A 26,428-nucleotide genomic window follows, 5' to 3' on the forward strand; every position below is an offset into this window, starting at 1 on the left:
CTACAAGTTCTATTTACTAATGTAACCTACAAGTTCTATGTACTAACGTAACCTACTTATTCTATGTTACAAGGTAAGCTACATGTTCGAATGTAACCTACAAGTTCTATTTACTAATGTAACCTACATATTCTATGTACTTATGTAACCTACATGTTCTCTGTACTAATGTAACCTACTTATTCTATGTACTAATGTAACCTACGTGCTCTAGGCACTAATGTTAGCTACTTATTCTATGTACTAATGTTAGCTACTTATTCTATGTACTAATGTAACCTACAAGTTCTATGTACTAACGTAACCTACTTATTCTATGTTACAAGGTAAGCTACATGTTCGAATGTAACCTACAAGTTCTATTTACTAATGTAACCTACATATTCTATGTACTTATTTAACCTACATGTTCTATGTACTAATGTAACCTACGTGCTCTAGGCACTAATGTTAGCTACTTATTCTATGTACTAATGTTAGCTACTTATTCTATGTACTAATGTAACCTACATAGTCTATGTACTAATGTAACCTACGTGCTCTATGTACTAATGTTAGCTACTCATTCTATGTACTAATGTTAGCTACTCATTCCATGTACTAATGCTAGCTACTCATTCTATGTACTAATGTTAGCTACTTATTCTATGTACTAATGTTAGCTACTCATTCTATTTATTAATGTTAGCTACTCATTCTATGTACTAATGTTAGCTCATTATTCTATGTACCAATGTTAGCTACTCATTCTATGTACTAATGTTAGCTACTTATTCTATGTACTAATGTTAGCTACTTATTCTATGTACTAATGTTAGCTACTCATTCTATGTACTAATGTTAGCTACTTATTCTATGTACTAATGTTAGCTACTCATTCTATGTACTAATGTTAGCTACTCATTCTATGTACTAATGTTAGCTACTTATTCTATGTACTAATGTTAGCTACTTATTCTATGTATTAATGTTAGCTACTTATTCTATGTACTAATGTTAGCTACTCATTCTATGTACTAATGTTAGCTACTCATTCTATGTACTAATGTTAGCTACTTATTCTATGTACTAATGTTAGCTACTTATTCTATGTACTAATGTTAGCTACTTATTCTATGTATTAATGTTAGCTACTTATTCTATGTACTAATGTTAGCTACTTATTCTATGTACTAATGTTAGCTACTTATTCTATGTACTAATGTTAGCTACTTATTCTATGTACTAATGTTAGATACTTATTCTATGTACCAATGTTAGCTACTCATTCTATGTACTAATGGTAGATACTTATTCTATGTACCAATGTTAGCTACTCATTCTATGTACTAATGTTAGCTACTTATTCTATGTACTAATGTTAGCTACTTATTCTATGTACTAATGTTAGCTACTCATTCTATGTACTAATGTTAGCTACTTATTCTATGTACTAATGTTAGCTACTCATTCTATGTACTAATGTTAGCTACTTATTCTATGTACTAATGTTAGCTACTTATTCTATGTACTAATGTTAGCTACTCATTCTATGTACTAATGTTAGCTACTCATTCTATGTACTAATGTTAGCTACTTATTCTATGTATTAATGTTAGCTACTTATTCTATGTACTAATGTTAGCTACTAATTCTATGTACTAATGTTAGCTACTTATTCTATGTACTAATGTTAGCTACTTATTCTATGTACTAATGTTAGCTACTTATTCTATGTACTAATGTTAGCTACTTATTCTATGTATTAATGTTAGCTACTTATTCTATGTACTAATGTTAGCTACTCATTCTATGTACTAATGTTAGCTACTTATTCTATGTATTAATGTGAGCTACTTATTATATGTACTAATGTTAGCTACTTATTCTATGTACTAATGTTAGCTACTTATTCTATGTACTAATGTTAGCTACTTATTCTATGTACTAATGTTAGCTACTTATTCTATGTATCAATGTTAGCTACTTATTCTATGTACTAGTGTTAGCTACTCATTCTATGTACTAATGTTAGCTACTTATTCTATGTATTAATGTTAGCTACTTATTCTATGTACTAATGTTAGCTACTTATTCTATGTACTAATGTTAGCTACTTATTCTATGTACTAATGTTAGCTACTTATTCTATGTACTGTTAGCTACTCATTCTATGTACTAATGTTAGCTACTCATTCTATGTACTAATGTTAGCTACTCATTCTATGTACTAATGTTAGCTACTTATTCTATGTACTAATGTTAGCTACTTATTCTATGTACTAATGTTAGCTACTTATTCTATGTATTAATGTTAGCTACTTATTCTATGTACTAAATTAAATGTTAGCTACTCATTCTATGTACTAATGTTAGCTACTCATTCTATGTACTAATGTTAGCTACTCATTCTATGTACTAATGTTAGCTACTTATTCTATGTACTAAATTAAATATTAGCTACTTATTCTATGTACTAATGTTAGCTACTTATTCTATGTACTAATGTTAGCTACTTATTCTATGTACTAATGTTAGCTACTCATTCTATGTACTAATGTTAGCTACTCATTCTATGTACTAATGTAACCTACGTGCTCTATGTACTAATGTTAGCTACTTATTCTATGTACTAATGTAACCTACATGTTCTAATGTAACCTACATAGTCTATGTACTAATGTAACTTAAATATTCTACTTACTAATGTACCCAACTTATTTCATGTTCTAATGTAACCTACATGTTCTATTGTAACATATGTGTTCTATGTACTAATACACCCTATGTTCTACATACTAATGTTACCTATGTGTTCTATGTACTAATGTAACCTAAATTTTCTACTTACTAATGTACCCTATTTATTCATGTTCTAATGTAGCCTACATGTTCTATGTACTAATACACCCTATGTTCTACATACTAATGTTACCTATTGTTGCATACAACTTATTTACCACTTCCGTGTCACTGAGAATGTTCTCGAACCGTACTGTGTCTGGGTGGAATATTCTAGATTTTTTTTAGAAACTGGTTGAATAGGTAATAGAACACTGTAGGAGGCAATAGAAGGTAATGAAACATTCTAGAAATTTGTAGTAAGTTCCAGACTCATTATGTATGCTGATGTAATGGTCTATTTATAGACAGTGGGGGTATATATAGGGGAGTTGTTCAGCACTGAGTTCAGATCAGAGATCTCGTTGAATTGTATTTGAGTTTAAGTATCTAGTTATTGGAGTAGTGGAGTTTTACCGCGTTATTGTAATTGATGTTTGTAGAGTATAATAATACCAGTACCAGTTGAAACCTCATCTGTTGGCTCAGTGTTCGTATGTTATCGCCGCCAGGGAAGTCTTTCTGTTACTGTTGCCATTTTGGTAGTTGAACCATCACACCTGTAATATTACGTTGCGTGTGACACCTATGTGTTCTATGTTCTAATGTAACCTAAATATTCTATGTACTTATGTACCCTACAAGTTCTATGTACTAATGTAACCTACATGTTCTATGTACTAATGTACCCTACTTATTCCATGTTCTAATGTAACCTATATGATCAAGTACACCCACTAGTATCCATTTTAGCTATGTAAATTGTTTAATTGTAAATGAATGGAGAATGTAACCTAAATATCTATTTAAATACCAAATAATTGGAAAAAAGACAATAATTACATGTACAAATTCATGACCTCTAACATCAAATGTTAATATTAGCATAATACAGGGATTGAAAACAGATTCAAAATTGTGTGATTGTTGAATTATTTATCAGTTTAACAACCAGTTATGAACTGAAAGTGTTCTCGTTAGTTGTTAGACCAAAACCTGATTCCGAAATGGAAGAAATGTTTGATTTTAATGAGCATTTAACATTATAATGACCATCATTCATCCATCTCGAATCAGACTGCCAAATTAATAGTGCATAAGTGCTGCTTGATGTAAATATACAACGTTTAAACATGATAAGTCAGGGCAAGTCAGGGATGTAGCTATAGCATTCATTAAAACAAAATAATAAATGCTAGTCGGCCATTTTGAATTTGATCTGAAAAACAAAATTACATGCATCAAGATCCTATTATATTTGGTATTTGACCAAGTTTGAATGAATTCCTTTTACATATGACACAGACCCAGTTCTGGAATGGCAGAACTGGTGTTAATGACATAGATGCATACCAAGTTTCATGTATATAGAAATCAGGGAGGTAAGGATAACAAAAATGACAATAACATAAATGACTATTTCTTTATTTGAAAATGTGTGTATTCAGCATAGTTAAAATAACTAAAATGTACTCTTTATTCATTTTCAAAAAAACCCATAGAAGACCAACCACCTTCGATTTTAGCAAATAAACTTTAATAAAAAGCAGACAAAAATATTGTCCCCAGTAATATCCAAATGTATTCAACCAAACCACAAATTTTAAACATGCAAGGCACATGTAAATTATCAAATTAGTAATGTAAAATTTTCTACTAAGCTGTAGTGCTTGCCATCTGTCCATTCATCCATCCATTCATGCAATAGATGGTATACAAAGCAAAATTGTAAAACACACACAGAGGCAATCACACTGTATAGCAGTATCTTGTCAGGCAAAGACAACTTGTTTGTCATGCACAGAGAGGCAATCACACTGTATAGCAGTATCTTGTCAGGCAAAGACAACTTGTTTGTCATGCACAGAGAGGCAATCACACTGTATAGCAGTATCTTGTCAGGCAAAGACAACTTGTTTGTCATGCACAGAGAGGCAATCACACTGTATAGCAGTATCTTGTCAGGCAAAGACAACTTGTTTGTCATGCACACAGAGGCAATCACACTGTATAGCAGTATCTTGTCAGGCAAAAACAACTTGTTTGTCATGCACACAGAGGCAATCACACTGTATAGCAGTATCTTGTCAGGCAAAGACAACTTGTTTGTCATGCACACAGAGGCAATCACACTGTATAGCAGTATCTTGTCAGGCAAAGACAACTTGTTTGTCATGCACACAGAGGCAATCACACTGTATAGCAGTATCTTGTCAGGCAAAGACAACTTGTTTGTCATGCACACAGAGGCAATCACACTGTATAGCAGTATCTTGTCAGGCAAAGACAACTTGTTTGTCATGCACACAGAGGCAATCACACTGTATAGCAGTATCTTGTCAGGCAAAGACAACTTGTTTGTCATGCACACAGAGGCAATCACACTGTATAGCAGTATCTTGTCAGGCAAAGACAACTTGTTTGTCATGCACAGAGAGGCAATCACACTGTATAGCAGTATCTTGTCAGGCAAAGACAACTTGTTTGTCATGCACAGAGAGGCAATCACACTGTATAGCAGTATCTTGTCAGGCAAAGACAACTTGTTTGTCATGCACACAGAGGCAATCACACTGTATAGCAGTATCTTGTCAGGCAAAGACAACTTGTTTGTCATGCACAGAGAGGCAATCACACTGTATAGCAGTATTTTGTCAGGCAAAGACAACTTGTTTGTCATGCACACAGAGGCAATCACACTGTATAGCAGTATCTTGTCAGGCAAAGACAACTTGTTTGTCATGCACACAGAGGCAATCACACTGTATAGCAGTATCGTGTCAGGCAAAGACAACTTGTTTGTCATGCACACAGAGGCAATCACACTGTATAGCAGTATCTTGTCAGGCAAAGACAACTTGTTTGTCATGCACACAGAGGCAATCACACTGTATAGCAGTATCGTGTCAGGCAAAGACAACTTGTTTGTCATGCACACAGAGGCAATCACACTGTATAGCAGTATCTTGTCAGGCAAAGACAACTTGTTTGTCATGCACAGAGAGGCAAGTATAGCTGTATAAGAATTAGACGACGAAAAATTCCCTAATATGGCAGTATGTCTAAATTTCACAACTAGGTACCGTAAAATCTGTATTAGAAGCCGCATCTCTAATATAAGTCGCACCCATTCTTTTTGAATAACTGAGAACGAAAACTTCACCATTTCTCATATGTGTAGATGCTGTAATAGAAGCCGCATCCCCTCTGTTGCATTGTGCCATTTTGATAGAAGTCACAGCTTCTAATACAGATTTTACAGTAAGTGGAAGGCCTAAATACTGTGTAACACATTGAAGTACCCTGGTAGCTGCATGCCATTTTAAAGCAAGGGAGTCGTCACCTGCGCATGCGTCAGATGGCCATAGCATGTCATTGTATACAAACAAGCATCTACCCATGAGCCTTTGCGTTTTAGCGTGCATGTATTGTTATCGTCGCTTGGGACTCAATTCCTACGCGTACACAGGTGACGACCCTCCCGCTTTAACAAATTTGACTGAATGCATGAATCAATGGAATCTTAAATTAGCTGAAGTTCTCATTGTGAGGATACTTTGTTTCAACTTAGCTACATCTTGAATTAGTGAAATTACAGATTAGCTAAATTAGCTAAAATAACCTGCTAGCTAAAAACACGTTTTACAGTAAACAAAAAAAATATATACTTTTTTAAAGTCTATAGAACATAAAAAGCTCCTTTAAAAAACAAATGAATATATTATAAAATTAAAGTTTTCCAGATTTCCAAACATATTTACTGTAGATGATACTCACTAAATTATTCTCAAATATAATAAATAATATTTCTATTTATACAGTGATTTTGGATTCCAAAAAACACAATATGACTTTGCTGGTTTTTATCACAATATCTGAATTAAGAATCTATACAGCACATAGAACTGCAACATAAAAATATTTTTATCGACTAAAAAGAGCTACATCAATTTGAATTTACCAAAAAACATTAATTGTTCAGAAAACTTGTTTCCAGGGAAACTGCATTTTTTATATTATCATCATAGCATTAACCCCTGAATGATTTAAAATTGATGAAATTGATTTGTCACTACAAATTTTCAAAATACATTATGTGGGAGACCCAAATACAATTGCACTATTAAAATATTTGTACATATTTGGTTCAAATTTACTATCAAACACAATTGCATGCACACACACACACAAAAAAAGGCAAAACATTCTCGCTTGAGAATAGCACTCATATGGTGTGCTCTTACAAATAACGGTTCCTGGAAAAAATAATGCTCACAATTAATGTATTAAGTACTTTAAGTCTAAAATTAAAGTTTGTGGCAATCATCAATACATATTATAAATGCAATTAAAATTAACCACTGAAGTAATCAATGGGATAATTTTGATTTGATGGGGCACTCAAATAAAATAAACCAATGGAAAATAAGCCATTCATTGCACAGTCCCTGTATCAAATCTTATCAAATATAGTTTTGTTTATAGTAATATAGTAAAAGTACTTTGGATCGTCAAACCAATACATCTATGACATGATGTATAATGAATATATCAAATTTGAACATCAGTCAAAGCATGTCAGAGATATTGTGGTTCTAGAATCACATTCATTAAAACAAAATGGCCACTAGTCGACCATTCTGAATCTTATCTGAAAAACAGAATGTATGTACTAAGTTCAAACAAAATTCATCTGTAAACAGTCGAGAAATGGTTGATTACGATGATTTTCAGTACAAAAATGGCTGCCGTTCGGCCATCTTGAATCAGACTGTGAAATGATGTGCATATGTATAATATTTTGTATAATGTACGTGTGAAGTTTGAATGTAATTGGTCCTGGCATCTCCAAGATACAGGTCTGGACGCACACATGAACACACAGATGCACTAGAGGTCAATCAATAAGTTCTCGTTTTCAGACTGTGTCCGAATGGGGACTAATAATTTCAGTTAAAAAATGTATAACAAAATTTGTTATTAACGTAAATAGTAAGTAATATATACCATTTAAAAGTTGCAGAAGAATAAATGTGCAGGTAATATATTCAAACAAACCTGCATTCAGCCTTCCTAACTATTAAACTTTATTAACCCTTATTGACCGATGTGTAAACTTTGAAGCTCATCTAAGCCTAAATAGGCTGAATTGGGTTAATATGGTTGGTGATTTAAGAAGTGATTAATGCCATAAATAAAACAGTAAAATCTTAATACTGTTTATCCATATTTGGACATTGAGTGGTATGTCACTTTATCATTCAATGGTATTTGAACATGCGTGTTGTTGGGAGGTTAATTGAGTAATTAATGAATAGAGAATGTACAGGAAATAAGTTGCCATGAAATTAAGAAGAATCACATAATTATACAAATATTGGTTCAAAAGTACAGAATTTGTTAGGTAGTGTGTAAACCAAATACTAAGAATATACGTTATTCTAAAAGTGTTTACCAGTGCCGGGGTAGTTGAAGTTTCCATGAGTATTTCATTAACCGTCAAGCAAAATCTCTATTCAGAAAACACATTTTGAACATCATTAAAATTTTCAAATGCGTTGTACATCAAAACATGTACATAAAAGACTGTACAAACCCTTTGTAAAGTACACCAAAACGTATACATAGAAGACTTTACAAACTGCCCGAACGACAATTAATTACTAAACAAGAAATATGTTCAACACAATATTTTCTCAGTGATGTTGATTGTGATGTCCTCTATAGTAGCAGGCGCTCCTTGAACAGATGCCTCCATATCGTCCTTCAATTCAGGATCATTGCTGTCCATGATTACACAGCCACGTGTAGTCACATGCTCAAACCCACCCTGAAGAAAAAATGTATTTGTAATCAGGCACATGGAGTATAAATTTGACAAGTACCGTAGGCGTACATCGTGGTACGATTAAATTTGACAAGTAGGCATACATCATGGTTAGATTAAATTTGACAACTAGGCGTACATCGTGGTACGATGAAATTTGACAAGTAGGCGTACATCGTGGTAACATTAAATTTGACAAGTAGGCGTACATCGTGGTACAATGAAATTTGACAAGTAGGTGTACATCGTGGTAAGATGAAATTTGACAAGTAGGCGTACATCGTGGTAAGATTAAATTTGACAAGTAGGCGTACATCGTGGTAAGATTAAATTTGACAAGTAGGGACACATCGTGGTAAGATGAAATTTGACAAGTAGGCGTACATCGTGGTTAGATTAAATTTGACAAGTAGGCGTACATTGTGGTACGATGAAATTTGATAAGTAGGCGTACATTGTGGTAAGATTTAATTTGACAAGTAGGCGTACATCGTGGTACGATGAAATTTGATAAGTAGGCGTACATCGTGGTACGATGAAATTTGATAAGTAGGCGTACATCGTGGTAAGATGAAATTTGACAAGTAGGCATACATCTTGGTTAGATGGAATTTGACAAGTAGGCATACATCGTGGTAAGATGAAATTTGACAAGTAGGCGTACAATGTGGTATGATGGAATTTGACAAGTAGGCGTACATCGTGGTTAGATTAAATTTGACAAGTAGGCGTACATCGTGGTTAGATTAAATTTGACAAGTAGGCATACATCGTGGTAAGATGAAATTTGACAAGTAGGCATACAACGTGGTATGATGAAATTTGACAACTAGGCGTACATCGTGGTTAGATTAAATTTGACAAGTAGGCGTACATCGTGGTTAGATTAAATTTGACAAGTAGGCTTACATCGTGGTTAGATTAAATTTGACAAGTAGACGTACATCGTGGTAAGATGAAATTTGACAAGTAGGCATACATCGTGGTTAGATTAAATTTGACGAGTAGGCGTACATCGTGGTTAGATTAAATTTGACAAGTAGGCTTACATCGTGGTTAGATTAAATTTGACAAGTAGACGTACATCGTGGTAAGATGAAATTTGACAAGTAGGCATACATCGTGGTTAGATTAAATTTGACAAGTAGGCGTACAATGTGGTACGATAAAATTTGATAAGTAGGCGTACATCATGGTTAGATTAAATTTGACAAGTAGACGTACATCGTGGTAAGATGAAATTTGACAAGTAGGCATACATCGTGGTTAGATTAAATTTGACAAGTAGGTGTACATCGTGGTACGATGAAATTTGACAAGTAGGCGTACATCGTGGTAAGATGAAATTTGACAAGTAGGCGTACATCGTGGTAAGATGAAATTTGATAAGTAGGCGTACATTGTGGTAAGATTTAATTTGACAAGTAGGCGTACATCGTGGTACGATGAAATTTGATAAGTAGGCGTACATCGTGGTACGATGAAATTTGATAAGTAGGCGTACATCGTGGTAAGATGAAATTTGACAAGTAGGCATACATCTTGGTTAGATGGAATTTGACAAGTAGGCATACATCGTGGTAAGATGAAATTTGACAAGTAGGCGTACAATGTGGTATGATGGAATTTGACAAGTAGGCGTACATCGTGGTTAGATTAAATTTGACAAGTAGGCGTACATCGTGGTTAGATTAAATTTGACAAGTAGGCATACATCGTGGTAAGATGAAATTTGACAAGTAGGCATACAACGTGGTATGATGAAATTTGACAACTAGGCGTACATCGTGGTTAGATTAAATTTGACAAGTAGGCCTACATCGTGGTTAGATTAAATTTGACAAGTAGGCTTACATCGTGGTTAGATTAAATTTGACAAGTAGACGTACATCGTGGTAAGATGAAATTTGACAAGTAGGCATACATCGTGGTTAGATTAAATTTGACGAGTAGGCGTACATCGTGGTTAGATTAAATTTGACAAGTAGGCTTACATCGTGGTTAGATTAAATTTGACAAGTAGACGTACATCGTGGTAAGATGAAATTTGACAAGTAGGCATACATCGTGGTTAGATTAAATTTGACAAGTAGGCGTACAATGTGGTACGATAAAATTTGATAAGTAGGCGTACATCATGGTTAGATTAAATTTGACAAGTAGACGTACATCGTGGTAAGATGAAATTTGACAAGTAGGCATACATCGTGGTTAGATTAAATTTGACAAGTAGGTGTACATCGTGGTACGATGAAATTTGACAAGTAGGCGTACATCGTGGTAAGATGAAATTTGACAAGTAGGCGTACATCGTGGTAAGATGAAATTTGACAAGTAGGCGTACACATGATACAATGTACTTGTACCATTTCACAGTTTCAGAAAGTTGCAATAAATTATATATAAATTTTTAACAATGATGCTACTGTATCTCTTCTATTATGGTAGTAGCGCTTTCACATATTTACAGTAAGTCGTATTTTAATGACTCAGAATACAGTAAATGCATTTTTAGGTTAACATACACTTCTGTGGAAATAGAGCAAATATGCCAATACTTATTGTTTTGCAACATTCTTTTTCTCCAATTTGTCTGTATTTTTATTTTCTCTGGTAACTGTGTTTCAAACCGACAAAATGCGATGTAGAATTATCTACGAAATATGCACAAATCACAAATTTAGTCCTACCCCAATTCCAAGATCCCACGTAGTTCCTTTTGGGTTATCCGAGCTGACACCGAGTCTTCTACATACAGTTTTTCTAGATGCATCTACTTTGGCAGCTAGTATCCACACCTACAAGAATAAGACATTACAAAGAGATGATACTATCCACAATATAAATACATGCATGTTGTTATTTTGGCAACCTCAGTGAATGTCCGATGTACTTGAGCTTGCAATGACCATTAAGTTGTCATACTGCCATTACTCACTGTTTTTTTTGTTTTTTTTGTAACTTTCCTTGGCTGTAATACATTTCATAAATACACTGATAAAAGACACTTCAAGTAATCCATATGAAGATGTTACTTTAAATATGGTATCAGGGAAGACCACTTCTTTTTGTGTGACGTTTCTTTTTCTTTTTGTTTGGCGATCGCACTCTCAATTTGAAAATGATGTTTAAGTAAATTAATAAAATTTGCATAGTTAGGTTTCTGTTTTTTCCATTTTGAGTAGTATATGTGGTTTCTGACCAGAGAGCAATTGAAGTTCACCGGCCAATCGTACTCCGGGTCCCCTAGTATCACACAAAGTTTACCAAGTACCTCTGTGTGAATGCCAGAGGGATTCAGTAAATTTACATGTCATAAAAAAGTGTTCAGAGAAGCGTTCTGGATTTACTTTGTGTAAATGGTCATTTGTATACAGTATATTATGAAATAACTTGAAATGAAATTCTCTGGATTGTGTTTCAATTCAGGTAACCTTTTATACATTTTCTTCCATTCAATTTCCAGATTAAGTTTTCTCTCTAAAGAACACTCACTTATTGGTTTTACACAAATTTTGCTGATGAATTCCGTTTTTTTATTTTCACTTATTTGACTAATAGCTAAATGCACAAAATTAAAACCCAGTGAATAAATTAAAGTTACCAATATACACTGCGATTATGCAGTGAGGTCACCATAAACTCATGAATAGTTGTATAATTTTCAAAACAAAATGACTTCTGAATCACCAAACATTGTTAAATAAAACAGGACTGTTTAAAACCAAATAATTAGGAAAAACTGTACAAACATGTTCAAATAGCAAGCACCTGCGGACTATAACCAAGGTTCCCCCAAAGCACACTCACCCAGGGTAGGGGTTGACCCTTTTGATGTTCAGACTAAAGTAGGATTTGAACTTAGGTCTACTGATCATGAGTCTGATGTGATAACCACTATGCTACTAGTGATGTTCAAATACATGTTACCCTGGCTTTTCACATTAAACTCAGTGAATATTTGGATGTATATAGAAGCTAAGATGTCTAGCAACTACTGATAGTGTTAATTTATGTGGAGAAACTGAGTGACAATTTCAAGGAATTTTATTATTCATGTTCAATCACATTGCGGGTGTTATCGATAAAGACATTTACCTGATTTTGTGGTCCAACGGAAACTTTGAATACATTATTACAAATGTGTATCCACGTAGTGCCTTCTGGGAAGGTACGAGTTATATCTTTACGAAACCACAAACCATCTGAAATTGAAAGAAAAAAAAATTCATCAGAATCACAGTGATATTAACACTAAGTACTTGCAGATGAATTTGATTTACTTCCTTTCCTCTTGCCTCACCATTAATATCTACAGCAAACACTGATGTCTTGCCAGCTGAGAGTTGTTTTAGTGGAACATGTGGAGGGGATATGTGGAACCAGCAATCACCTGTAAGACAAGTACAAGTTAATGTATTATAATGCATATCAAATCATGTCTACAATGAATCTGTGCAAAATCTGTCATTATTTACAGTCTTTCATTTCTTTCATGCTGCATTCAACAGTAAAAGTTTTCATTTTATATGTCCCTCAGTAATTGTCAATTTACACTGAATATATTTAATATGTTGCAAACTAATTATTGACAGAAATACTGAAAAATGACTAATTTCCACTAGGCTGATTTGGCATTTCAGGCATATTCAGTGGGTTTTAAATTCACAGATTTATCATTTAGATAATCTGTTCTATGCTCAATTTTACATATTCACTGGGTTTTAATTTAGCGCATTTTCCAGTCAGTAAAATAAGTAAAATTAAAACCCAGTGAATAATAAACTCTTTTACAGTATATGACAACTATAGTTGGTGCAGAGAATTAAATTGTAAAAAAAGATGAATTTCAGCAAGTGAAGTTGTGGAAAAAAAACACTTTAGTACTCAATATTGAACTTGTCCTGCCAGCCAAGTGTACTGTTACAGTGACTTGATCAGATGAGGGTTAAACCATTGAACATGTCAACTACTATACCTGGGACATTGTTTGGATTTATCCCATTTCTCAGGTAGACAGATCCATCTTTAGCAATTCCCCAAACTCTGTAACCACCACCAACAGATATACATTGGAACGGTCCATCAGTAGGCACATGTAACCAGTTACTACCCTGCAAAATTAATACCAGGAATTTGTTAATAGATTACACAATATATATTATCAGAGGTACATTACTTGGGGTTTGCAATGCGCATAGTACTGTATGGTGACATCATGCCAAGATCCCATTCAAGTTTCATCTCTTAGATAGAGAGACTGATGCTACGACCTTCTGACATGACATAGGCGGTTTGTAATAAAACAATAAAACATGTATTACCACATTCACAGTGAAAAAATGTAATACATCGAATATACTTATCCTAATCCATCATATCATGAGCAGCTATTTTGATCCACCTGGACATCCCAGTATCCTAGTTACCCCGGGCATGCCCATTCGCATTTTTCTGAGTTGAAACACTTATGCGAGAGCGAGATTGTAACGGGATCTTGGTATCATGTCACCGTAGTTGCAAACCCCAAGTAATGTACCCTTGATATCACTAAAACGTCATGAGATAACAGAAGATTTATTTTATTTGAACTTGCAATAATATAAACCAGGAAGCAAGACTTTAATTACCAAAGTATTATTGTATTACAACAAACCTGAGGGCATTTTTTTGTTACTCCTTCTCTTGTTACCACATCCCCATTTACAGCTATTGCCCATAATGCAATGCATCCTTCACACTTCTCGGCAGCATCTACTTGTAGGGAGACATCAATCAATGACAGGGGTGGTACCTCCAGCCAGGGACCAGTGGTTGTTAATTTACACTTCCTGTAAAAATGACTTTCAATGCATATTACTGGTAACATTTACAGGAATTGACCTGACAGTATTCCTTCAAGTCTGGCATAACTGTATTTCCATTAATTGCATATAAATTTGTGGCACTGCACTCGGAAACAAATCATCACTAAAACTAAAAGATTTACCAGTTGTCAAAAGTATTTTGTTCTTAATGAAATAGTTTTTATTTTCCAATCCTAGCAGCAGTTTTCACTTATGCTACATTGATTCAAATACATCTTAGGCTGATTCCACACTTGTAAACTCAGGTGGAATTAACTGTACATGCAAAACAATGAGAAGTTTGAAATGTTGAAGTGTGCTCATATTTCCATATCTTAAATGCTGTTTAATTGCTTTATTAGTACAAGGTCATTAAATATTCTCCATTTTTTGTAAAATCAGAGTAGAAACCCATAAGATCTCAAGTCATTAGTACATATGTATGTTTACTGTGAGTAAATCAACAGACCTGACCCATCTTCTTCGTCTAACATAGTCTTTCCATCTCTTATCTTTGTGGTACCAACTGCAACAAATATATCAATTACCCCTGGTAAATTAATATGTTTCCACTTACATATTACAAAACTAGACAATGTAATAAACATTAATTATACTCAAGTTGCATACATATTAACCTTTTCACCACAAGACTTTCTTATATTCCTCAATATTTCGGGAAATAAACACTAATTTTGGAGCCAACAGACAAAACTTGAGTCAATTTTCAGTTTTTACTCAAAAAATTTGGCTATTTTTGTCCCAATCTTCTGAAGCAACATGCAGACTATAAACAAAACTTTGTGAATTTGCCATGAAAAGAGAGAACTAGCTAGTGGTGAAAAGGTTAAAGAAATACAAAATGGCTACCAGACAGCCATTTTTGGCTATGAAAAATAAATGCTTGTATAAGTAACTAATCTTATTTCATTAAATCAGTCAAGACAAAGTATATATATACCGGTATACCATGCACACATCAGATCAGCTGAAACTGATAATTTTTTCAATTCAAATTATTGTATATACAATACTTGCTCTATTACAAGCACATCTCCAATAGAAATGGAGGAATTTGCAGTATACTGACTCTGATCACATCTGGTTATTTATGTAAGCATGATGTCAATCATTGTCAAATCACAAAACAAAACACCAAGTCTGTACTAAAATCGGTTAAAGCAGGTCTGAGAAATGAAATGTAGTCAATGAGACACTAAAATAAAACAAAAATTTACACCAGTCGACCACTTTAAAAAAAATCACAAAACAAACTCATGTGCATCAGTAACCCATCATGATTGATATGCATATCAAGTTTGAAAGAAATTGGCCAATGCATGCCTGAGAAACGATTTATGACATTTTTTTTGTGTGTTTTGGAGATAAAAATACCCACCACTCTGTCAAAGGTTATTTAAACAAATAAAGGCACCAATGTATAGCTAGATATTGTTTTTGTACCAACTTTGAACAAAATCAGTCAAGGCAAGAAATAATGATAGATGCATACATGTTCAAAACATAAACCCTTGTTTCAGACTTCATCCGATGGGGACTATAGACATTAAACAAGGTATGTCCAAGTACTATCTTTCAAGCCCAAACACACTTACCCAGGGAAGTCATTTGCATACTGCCAACCCTCAGAATCTGTCCCACCTTCTAATGTGTAATCTATAGTCCAATCATTCACCTGTAATAATATTATACTGTGATATATGAATAATGAATTGTGATTCTCATTGTCAGGAATATGAGGTTATTACGAGGATACCTCAAAGTATGCACACAGACAGTACTGAGGAAGTATCGACTGACGCGCAGCGAAGGTCGATGCAATGTTTACTGTATGAGTGCATACTCTGAGGTATCCTCGTAATAACCTTATTATTATACATCTTTTCCTTCCAAGGATACATCACGAGAATGCCAAAATCCAAAAAGTTTAGAACAGAATCTGCCAACTTCTTTGTGTGGAGTCTGGTCAAACCCTGGTGGCAGCCATGTTTATTTTTATTATTAGAGGACGCTTATGCGCGTAATTGTTCCATATTTGGAAAATTACAGCATGCTGTAACTTATGGCGTTATGATGACAGATGTATAATAATATTATTTATTTATGTTTATATTTTATTCTAAAACAAAATCACAAAGGTATTTCAAGAACGCATTTTCATTTGTCATAATAATTTCTGAACCTGATTCATGATTTTCTACTGAAATACACTGTCTCTTTCATATAGACATACATGACCCATCAGTATAGGCACAATGGTTGACCCTGATGGGGATGGTGAAGAGAGTACAATATTGACTAACCCATTGCCAGTGTGGTGACGGTAATTTAACTTGCTGTGGATGGTTTGATATTGCTGATGAATCACCAGAGGTCATTAACTCACCAGGAAATCCTCTGAAAGCAACACATTGGAGAAAACTATTAACATCCTATGAATTACCCTACTCCAAGTTAGTAGAATCCTTAATTCATGATAAAAATAAATAAACTTAGATCTAAATGATGACAGTGATACAGTGTTTATACATGTATACTTGATTGCCTAGTCAACAAAGGGGAGCGACTATCAGATAACTACTAATAAATGACTAAGCTGATAAAGTCACCTAAAATGTCCCAATCCTGGTGTCAGACTAAACGTTTTGTTACACAACACAACCTTGCAATGCACTTTGGGAAAGAGCTCTTGTCCATTCCATTTCATCAACTAGGAGAGGAGGAGAGTAAGCACTGGTAGACACCTACCTATCAGTAAATCCATATATTGGGTTCCAGCGTTGATTCTGATACATATACATGTTTTTGCAGTCAGTCTGTTTGTGAATACCAGCAGTATGGCTAATTACTCCTGGAATAACACATACATGTAATATTAATATATATCAGCCTATCACAGGTGGAAATTTGACAATTCTATGAGTTTACCTGATAACTTACCTTTGAATGGACCTCCTCCATATCCACCACTGTACACCCAGGCTGTATTGTCATATCCAATTGCCCAGACTACACCAGCTGGGCAACATTCAACCATTGACATGTGACCACCCATCTGACACCAATACCTGAATATAGTTAAGATTCACATAAATCAAACATAGCAAAAGTTAAAGTTCATTATCTACCCGGTCTATACATTGTATATAAGATTGCTTTTTTCAATGGCCCAAGCCCGTAGGGCTAGGTCCCTATTATTATTGTTCGATTATTTCTTTTTAGGGGCTCAAGCCCCTATTATTATCATCCAGTTTTTTTTTTTTTTTCTTCTTCTTTTTTTTCTTTCGTAACTTTTTTTATCAAGTTTTTTGAGAAAACAGCTTAACAGAATGGTCTGACCTTCTCCATACTTATAGTTTCTAATGTGAACTACATGTAGTACATAAGACTTTCAGAATTGTGATTGGTGAATTAGTTCGGCAGCCATATTGGGTTGAAATTAAATTGGAAGTTGCTGTTTCAGCACTTTCTGAGAGTCTAGGTGATCTGATTTTTGTTGGCATATAGTACAACTCGTATGTAATAGATATCAGCAATAAAAACGTTAGTGGTCACGTGACTTTTCCCGCCATCTTTTTTCTTTCAGAAAGTTAATCAAGAATTCAGATCAATCACGTGGTTTGGCCGCCATCTTGGATTTTCGGCAAAATTTACCAAAAGTTTGGGCATTTGTTTCTCAAAGGTGCTTCAACTGATTTACTTGGTTGTTTTGTATATGACATGCTTGGCCATAGCTTCATATGAGAAAAATAATATAATTTTGATCTATAACATGGTTTGGCCGCCATCTTGGATTTTGTGAAAACAGAAATTGTGCAATTACATGTGTTGTATTTGTCCGATTTGGCTAAAATTGTGTATGTGCATTATACTTTCATCCAAATGGCACATGGGCTAGGTCATGTTGCTGGGCACCCAGGGGAGGGGGCTTCTAACCACATTAATATGCATAACTGTTATATCTCAAGCACTGTTGCAGTTAGAAAGATGAAACCTGCATTATCCTGACGATGTTAAACAAAAGATCTGAGTAAAATAACAGATGACCAAATATGGTCATGTGAACTAATTAATATGCATAACTGTCATATCTGTAAAACTGTTGCAGAGCAGAACATGTACCCAGTGCCATAATGAAGACATCAAATGAAAGAGGTAACTGCAAGAGATTTATATCATCATGTAACCTCATTTAATATGCATAAGCACATGGCTCATTATATATTCTGAAAACCATATCTCAATAACTGAACCAGGTAAATACATGGAAGAAATTGCATTTCGACCTCATGGTGCAGATCATTCAAACTACGTGTACTCTAATGGCACTCCATCCAGTGACCAAATTAATTATGAAATATTTCTGATAGCTTGGGCCCTGCTGACGCCGCTTGCAGCTTTAATTTCTTTTTACAGCTACAAATATATCAAAATTTCTTGCGTCTGCTTTGGTAATCACAGATATACTCATTTCAGATTACATAAAAATATTTCAAGTTGAGGAAGCCTTGTTTGTTATATCCAATAATTTACTCACATTTCATTACATGGCATGGTTTCTATATCGGGACATGGTTCATGAAAGAAGATGTCACCATGACAGGAAGTTATCCATAAAGCCATGTTAGAGGGCGCTAGTCTCAATCCTTTGACATCACAGCAGCTCATACTGATTGCTGATAACTGTGGGGAAAAAACAAGATAGAGAACTATATTTTGTTTTATTTAAATCAAATATGCATATTTAATTTTTATCACATTTTGTCCCACAATTTCTTTCATTTTGTTTTCCAATATGAAGTTCAGTGATTGTGAATTTCCAAAAGATTTTCTTGGATGTGATATTTATACACATGTGTCTGACTCAATATAGAACAACCACAAACATCAATGATTAAAAAAATCTATTAAACAAACTTTGGTGACTGATTGCCATCATTAGTGGCAATAATTTTTACAAGTTTTGTTGCACAGCAAAATACCCTGAAACAGCAAGTAGTGGAAACAAAAAGTATAATTAAAAAAATGTACCCAGTCTTCCATTTCCTCGTGAGAATTAGCTGCAAGTCTAAGCGGTTTTCGTTTGACTGTTCTTTTAGCAGTGATCACAGCAAATACAGATTTGTTGCACCTTGAGTCAGGACCATTCACTTTCAACACACAGGTTATCTCACTCAGAGGTAATTGCACATGCTGAAAATGAAAGAAAAACATTTCATGATTTCCCAGTGTGAGAGCAATTTGAAAAGTCATGCATGATACTGTAAAATCATTTATTTTCACTGGCATTTAATTTCACTATTTTAAAGTTTTGAGCAATTTCACTGGGTTTCAAATTCATGAACTTGGCAGGGGAGCAATAAATTTAGAAAATTTGACTTGTCAATGAAATCAGCCAAATTAAAAACTAGGGAATAATTAATGTATTTACATTAAGCCTTAAAGAAACCTTAAGTGATTTGCAGCATTCCTGCAATTTGAGTTCAATTGTAATTGGCAATGGACTTGTTGATAGCTGACACTTCACTTCCAATGGTACTCTGCTGGCTGACATTTGTTGAAAAGAATTGGACATATCTATCTTAGTTTACTTCATGCATAGATGGTACTCTGCTGGATGACATTTGTAGCTTTCAGCTGTTTGCTGACTATTATTTGTATGTGCAAACTACCTATTTAATGCATGATTAGTTACCTACCCGTGATTTGCCATGGTGGTGATAATAAACAGTTAATGTAGAGTCTTGAATTTTGACACCAACACCTTGTTCTAATTCCACACTGCAATCAAACCACTTAAATGGTTTCTGTTCATGCCACCATAACATACAGCCTCTCTTCACCCAGGATGTCTGCACGGATTAAAAAAATTATATAAGTGTCAGTGTGTGTCCATAAATGCACGATTGTGATTGGATGCGAGGTGGTTTTAATTCAAGTGGTCTAAAATACCTGATATACCATGGTTTTCTGTGACTAGAACTAGGCCCCAAATCAACAAAACATTATTTTTCACTACAGTGGCTCACTTGTGAACCAAGAAGTTTTGTTGATTCTCATAAAGCAATCAGGTGTATGGTGCTGTTCAGCATCAGCATTGAAATTTTGTCAATTGAGACGATTTTATATATACCAATGTTGTCGCCAGCAATAAACTGCACGAATAAACCTTGGAATGCTGATAAACTAATTTGTGTCACTGCTTGATGCATCGCTGTATGCTAGTTCCAGGGCCCCGTTCATTTAAACATGAATGTTTCAGATGCTGAACAAGGCTTTTGGTGCTTATTTCTGTATCTTAGAATTACTTTTAAGTGAAATTGGTATAATATAATAGGAATAACCATCTCTTCAGGCTGGGCATACCACACAATTTTGATCAGTTCACTCCATATACACACTTGTTATCGCTTGTGTACATGTTGTGAAGCTGGTCGAAATCTCTTGATATACTCGTATCTCAGGGCTGGTTATTCTCTAAGTAATAGTGGTCTGTGTACATGCATGCATCAACAGCATACAAGGTTACAGAATACAAAATAAAACTCCAAAAAAGATAAGACAAGGAATGTATGGAAGAACCTATAAAATACCTATAAAATCAGTGAATGCTCAAATGAGCTATCAAGAATCATAAAATACAATATCTATGAAACAGGGGAACTACATGTATGAACAAAGACATCCTAGAACTAAGGAATACCGGTATATAACTGCATGTGTATATCTCATTGCCATGACTAACATAATAGACACCCCCCCCCCCAAAGGTTGTTCTATTTTCAGCCATAGAAAATCTATTATACAGGGACCTACCCTTTCCACTGCTGGGGTATAGGATTCATAACCAGTGACCTCTGAAACATTCCTCTCCTGGAGCTTTCGGAAAATACTTAGTCTCCACTCCCCATTGGCAATCTTATTCCTGTATATAGCAGACATACTCTGAACTGAAAATAACAACACGTCACAATGAAAAAGGTCTTTAGACTGAAGTTGATGACAGCAACAATGAAAATAATTGAATGGTTAATGGGGTAAATGCTATATTCTCATGAATTTTAAATGTTGCTTGAAAACACTTTGGTCAAATACAATGCCTTAGTGAATGAAAAAACTGCCTAAATATAATTCTACAAGTGTGGTGTTTGATCCATCACAATAGTTTTACTACTACCTGAAAATGATTAAGTTACTGCCTGCCTGTATACAAGAGGCCAGTAACTTTTCTGTTGGGCTGGTAAAAATTAAATTGTTAAATGGTGTGTCTGTAGAATGCTGGCTTTTTGTGGTGCTTACATGGATCTTTAATGGAAGGCTGGGAAAGTATAGGTATCTCTATGACATCCGGTATTTGTATTATGGACATCCACAAACACATTACACTGCTTGTTGATGCCATTTTACCCCCATTATTGATGTTGGTATTCCCATCGAGGCTTCGCGCAGGTGTTAAATTAATTAAATGTTTAATGATGGCCATACTTCTGTTTCAGAGTGCTTTCGTTACCTTCTCCGGATTTTAATGAAATAGCAATTCAGTTTGTAGCTTCAAGCAATTTGTTAACTTAGTTTACCTGAATCACCACTGATGGAAGACCTAGGCTGTGAAAACCAATTCGGAAGTGACTGTGGATCCAAGAAGCAACCGCCTCCACTAACACACACCCAGGAGACATCCCCGCTGCTGTAGTATTGGCAAAGGTCACTCAGAGTTCGGTGGAAACTATCAATACTAACATGTCCTTCACTTGTAAGATTTGGAATCTGTGCACCCAGATTTTGAGTGCAATTGGAAATTTGATTTTTGTCATCTGCAATCGCAGTCTTAGCACCAGCAGTTTTATGAAACGACACAGACTCTAAATTGCTGTTAAACTTAATAGCTTCTTTGTCATCATCACTATGAAAATCACTGACAAAATCAATAACAGTATCTGACGCATCAGAGATGTATCCTGTCTCACGACAGTGATCAGGATACACACATGATTCTTCCAGCATAAAAAGATTCTCCTTGGAACCATGATCATTTATCTCCTCTGAGTTCTTGACATCATCATTTCCATGGATACTGACAGAACAAGCAGATGACAACCTACTTGGATCATCTGTAAATTTCTCTATGTCAGTCCTATCGCATGTTTTGGAAGACTGAAGCAATTCCACAATGTGTGATTGTTCTGGTTGGGTGCATTCTGCACTTTTATTTTCATCCAGGGATCCCATATCCCAATATGGTGCATACCCATATGATGGACTACTCCCAGTTCTCTTTCTTGTACAAGTCCTTTTCATATCCTCGTCCTCACTCATAAAAAACTCCACCTTTTTAGCATATCCATCAGTAAGACTATCACAACTGTTTACAAAAGGTGAACTCTCATCTTCAAGTGAGCGTGACAGTTTGCCTGCACTTATGGATTCAATCAAGCCTTTTGTAAACTCAGCCTGCTGTTTATTCTCATAGATTTCCGACATGGATATAGAGTGTAGCAAAGTCACTAAACTAGTCGTACTGCTATTGCAATACATGGAACTTGCATGTTGTTCTTTGCATTCAATGACTTTCCATGTTTTACCATAGGGTTCAGCTGATGTCACACCCGTTCTGAAGTACAAAGTCCTGTCCTCATATCCTAAAGCCCAAACCTGCAAACCATGGAAAACACACATTGAAAACCATGACTCGAAACACGCATGATTTGTGTATTGCTAACTACTGTAAACTGCTTGATTTTAGCTGGAATTAATATTCGCTGAAAAGACTTTTTGGGTGTTTTGTATGGGATTTATTTTCACTGATTTTTGACTCGAGTTGAATATAGGAAAAAAGGTATATTCGCTGCATTTTTTTTTCACTAAATCATTTCTTCAGCGAAAATAAAGTATTTTACAGTACATAGAATACTTTATTCATCTCAATGCATAACTACAGTTTGTGTTGTGTAAAAATGACAAATGTTGATGTGATCAGTAATAATGGTAAACAACATTGTTAAATTAAATTATGTCTGTGTTATATTTAGTATATGTAAACAAAATGTAAAAGCATACTGTAGAATACTTTATTTTCGCTTGGAATTTATTTTCGCTATTTTCGCTGAAGGGATGATTCCGTGAAAATAAAATCCAGCGAATATACTTTTTTTCCTATATTTTCACATTAAACTCATCCAAAATCAGTGAAAATAAATTCCAAGCAAACGCCCAAAAAGCCTTTTCAGCGAAAATTAATTCCAGCGAAAATAAAGTATTCCACAGTAGCATAACTATTATAACCTTGCACATTGAGAATCTAGATTAAATAACAAAATGAATGAATGGATAAGAACTACCGATGCACGATCTTTTGTTTGCATGATAAAATTTAGACGAAAACAATTCTGACTAAAAACGGACAAGAACAATGAAGTCATAATAGTTACATACAAAATATTAATTATTTAATGATCCACCAATATTACTACATGCACTCTTAGACTATTAATCTCAATGTCCTTTTAGAATAATGAAAAATAAAATAAAAATAAAAGTTCCTAAACAATAAGCGCAGGAATATATATAAACAAAATAAAATAAAAGGCAGATTTGCAAAAGGCGGGGAAAAACTACTAACACTGTACTTGTTGCCTTTTACTGCACAATCTAATAGTCAGATTATGGAGAGCATATTACTGTGGTAACATCTGGTTCATGTTAACAGTACAAAGGTCTTCATTCTGTTCACTTATTTCTATGTGTAACAAATTTTACCCCTTATCTTAGAAATTGCACTAGCTAGCTACACCAAAATTAACTTTGTTGACATTTCATAGGGATTGATAAGATTCATAAATTTAAAGATGATCAGTGAAAAATTGTTTGATTTATTGTAGCCACATGGAGAAGACAAGTGAAGTTTAACCAATATCTTGAAAAAATATACATGTACATAGAACACATACAAACATCAAAGTTAGCCAAAATAAATTAGATAATTAAAGAAAGCTTAGAAAGAGTTCTTGTGTGCTGAGAGTATTGGAGCCTTATTAAAAATGTAATTAACCTTCCAAACAAGAAGCTTGGCAACTAATAATTGTCTGCTATTTGAGATGTACAACAAGAAAACAATGTGATCCACATTATTGAAGTTTATAATAGTTGATTTTACATCTGTGGTTTTCAGTCTAATTTATTCCAGAGCACATCAACCACAAGTTCAATTTAAAGATGATTTTTTGAGATATCAGATATTGGCTAAAAATTAGATAATCAATATACATGTTTATTTATATATTATGCATTTCCTACAGAAATTGAAATAAATAATTTTAAAATAATTATGCAGGTTCATTTAGTGAAAGGTGACAATAGTTGACTTAAGTTGCAAAGATCAGCAAAAACGTCTGTCCACACAGACACAGTGTTAATAGTGCCGATTCCAAGACGTTTACATGTAAATACAAACCTGATCATTTGGCCCAACGGAAACCTGTAACATATTTCCAACCATTTCAACCCAGCCCAATCCTAGCTCAGCAAAGCTGTCGATGTAAGCTTTGATAGCGTGAATACCTTTACGAAACCAAACCTGTAATGACAATATTAGAGTTATGAATACAAAATTTATTGACTTGTTAATTCTTTCATGACACTCATGATGCGATGTATCCATGCTGCGCTCATGGATATGTGGCTGCAGGATACGCCGCATCACTCATAAAAATAACTTCCATACACAAACGTCAGTGTGAGGCCATGGCATTCTGTAATATCACATAGTCATCATCAGTACAGTAAATGTCACACATCATCATTTATAAGCACAAAAAGTTGTAAACCAGTATTTTATTACCAAATCAATATGATAATTTCAGATAAAATAACATTGCATAACAACAGTAACTTATAATAATATTGACTGAAATTTTAATTTGAAATCAAAGATAGTTTAGAAAGAACTCCTGTGTGCTGAAGGTATTGGAGGCATGAAGTTACCACATGTGCTTCTATTAGAGCAAATACAGCATTTAAAAATATAACTGCAAGCAATGATCGGGGAGGGGGGTTCCAAGTAGCTATGGTTTAACAATTACAAATATTCAATGAAATAATGACCATATATGATGACTTGATATTTTGGTCATATATTTTGTCAGACAAAACTATAGCACAAGTTGCATGTCCATATCAGCAACAGTACTTATATCACATTGATTTCAACCCCAAACTAATCAGGTTTGCACATTATCCCTGGGCATGTACCATGTTTCATCAAAATCTGTAGAACGGTACTTGAGAAACAAATGAAAATGACTAAAATGTGCTAATCAATATGCAAATTAGGTTATTAATATGCATGGAAACTGAAAACTGACACACTTACCTTTCCATTACTGGTAACTGCCCACACTGCCTGAAAACTGACACACCTACCTTTCCATTACTGGTAACTGTCCACACTGCCTGAAAACTGACACACCTACCTTTCCATTACTGGTAACTGCCCACACTGCCTGAAAACTGACACACCTACCTTTCCATTACTGGTAACTGCCCACACTGCCTGAAAACTGACACACCTACCTTTCCATTACTGGTAACTGCCCACACTGCCTGAAAACTGACACACCTACCTTTCCATTACTGGTAACTGCCCACACTGCCTGAAAACTGACACACCTACCTTTCCATTACTGGTAACTGCCCACACTGCCTGAAAACTGACACACCTACCTTTCCATTACTGGTAACTGCCCACACTGCCTGAAAACTGACACACGTATCTTTCCATTACTGGTAACTGCCCACACTGCCTGAAAACTGACACATCTACCTTTCCATTACTGGACACTACCCATACTGCCTGAAAACTGACACACCTACCTTTCCATTACTGGTAACTGCCCACACTGCCTGAAAACTGACACAT

The 26,428-nt window shown here is 34.6% G+C and overlaps 1 protein-coding gene across 1 annotated transcript in view; it reads right to left on the reverse strand.

Annotated features, from left to right (window-relative positions):
- Positions 1–4,239: 4,239 nt before the first annotated feature.
- LOC100374607 (tectonin beta-propeller repeat-containing protein 1-like) overlaps positions 4,240–26,428 on the reverse strand; it is a 29,039-nt gene continuing 6,850 nt past the window's right edge. The window contains exons 8-24 of the mRNA XM_085502165.1: positions 24,965–25,087; positions 22,092–23,166; positions 21,331–21,464; positions 20,214–20,366; positions 19,546–19,707; positions 19,052–19,197; positions 17,455–17,582; positions 17,263–17,365; positions 16,818–16,911; positions 16,110–16,189; positions 14,963–15,019; positions 14,304–14,478; positions 13,626–13,761; positions 12,951–13,040; positions 12,746–12,852; positions 11,338–11,445; positions 4,240–8,650 (exon numbers count right to left, since the gene is read on the reverse strand). Coding sequence (XP_085358291.1) covers positions 8,501–8,650; positions 11,338–11,445; positions 12,746–12,852; positions 12,951–13,040; positions 13,626–13,761; positions 14,304–14,478; positions 14,963–15,019; positions 16,110–16,189; positions 16,818–16,911; positions 17,263–17,365; positions 17,455–17,582; positions 19,052–19,197; positions 19,546–19,707; positions 20,214–20,366; positions 21,331–21,464; positions 22,092–23,166; positions 24,965–25,087 — 3,021 coding nt within the window. The 3' untranslated portion in view covers positions 4,240–8,500. The remainder of the gene's footprint in view (positions 8,651–11,337; positions 11,446–12,745; positions 12,853–12,950; positions 13,041–13,625; positions 13,762–14,303; positions 14,479–14,962; positions 15,020–16,109; positions 16,190–16,817; positions 16,912–17,262; positions 17,366–17,454; positions 17,583–19,051; positions 19,198–19,545; positions 19,708–20,213; positions 20,367–21,330; positions 21,465–22,091; positions 23,167–24,964; positions 25,088–26,428) is intronic.

Source organism: Saccoglossus kowalevskii, chromosome 8, assembly GCF_978046115.1.
Source record: "Saccoglossus kowalevskii chromosome 8, keSacKowa6.1, whole genome shotgun sequence".
NCBI classification, from domain to species: Eukaryota; Metazoa; Hemichordata; class Enteropneusta; family Harrimaniidae; genus Saccoglossus; species Saccoglossus kowalevskii.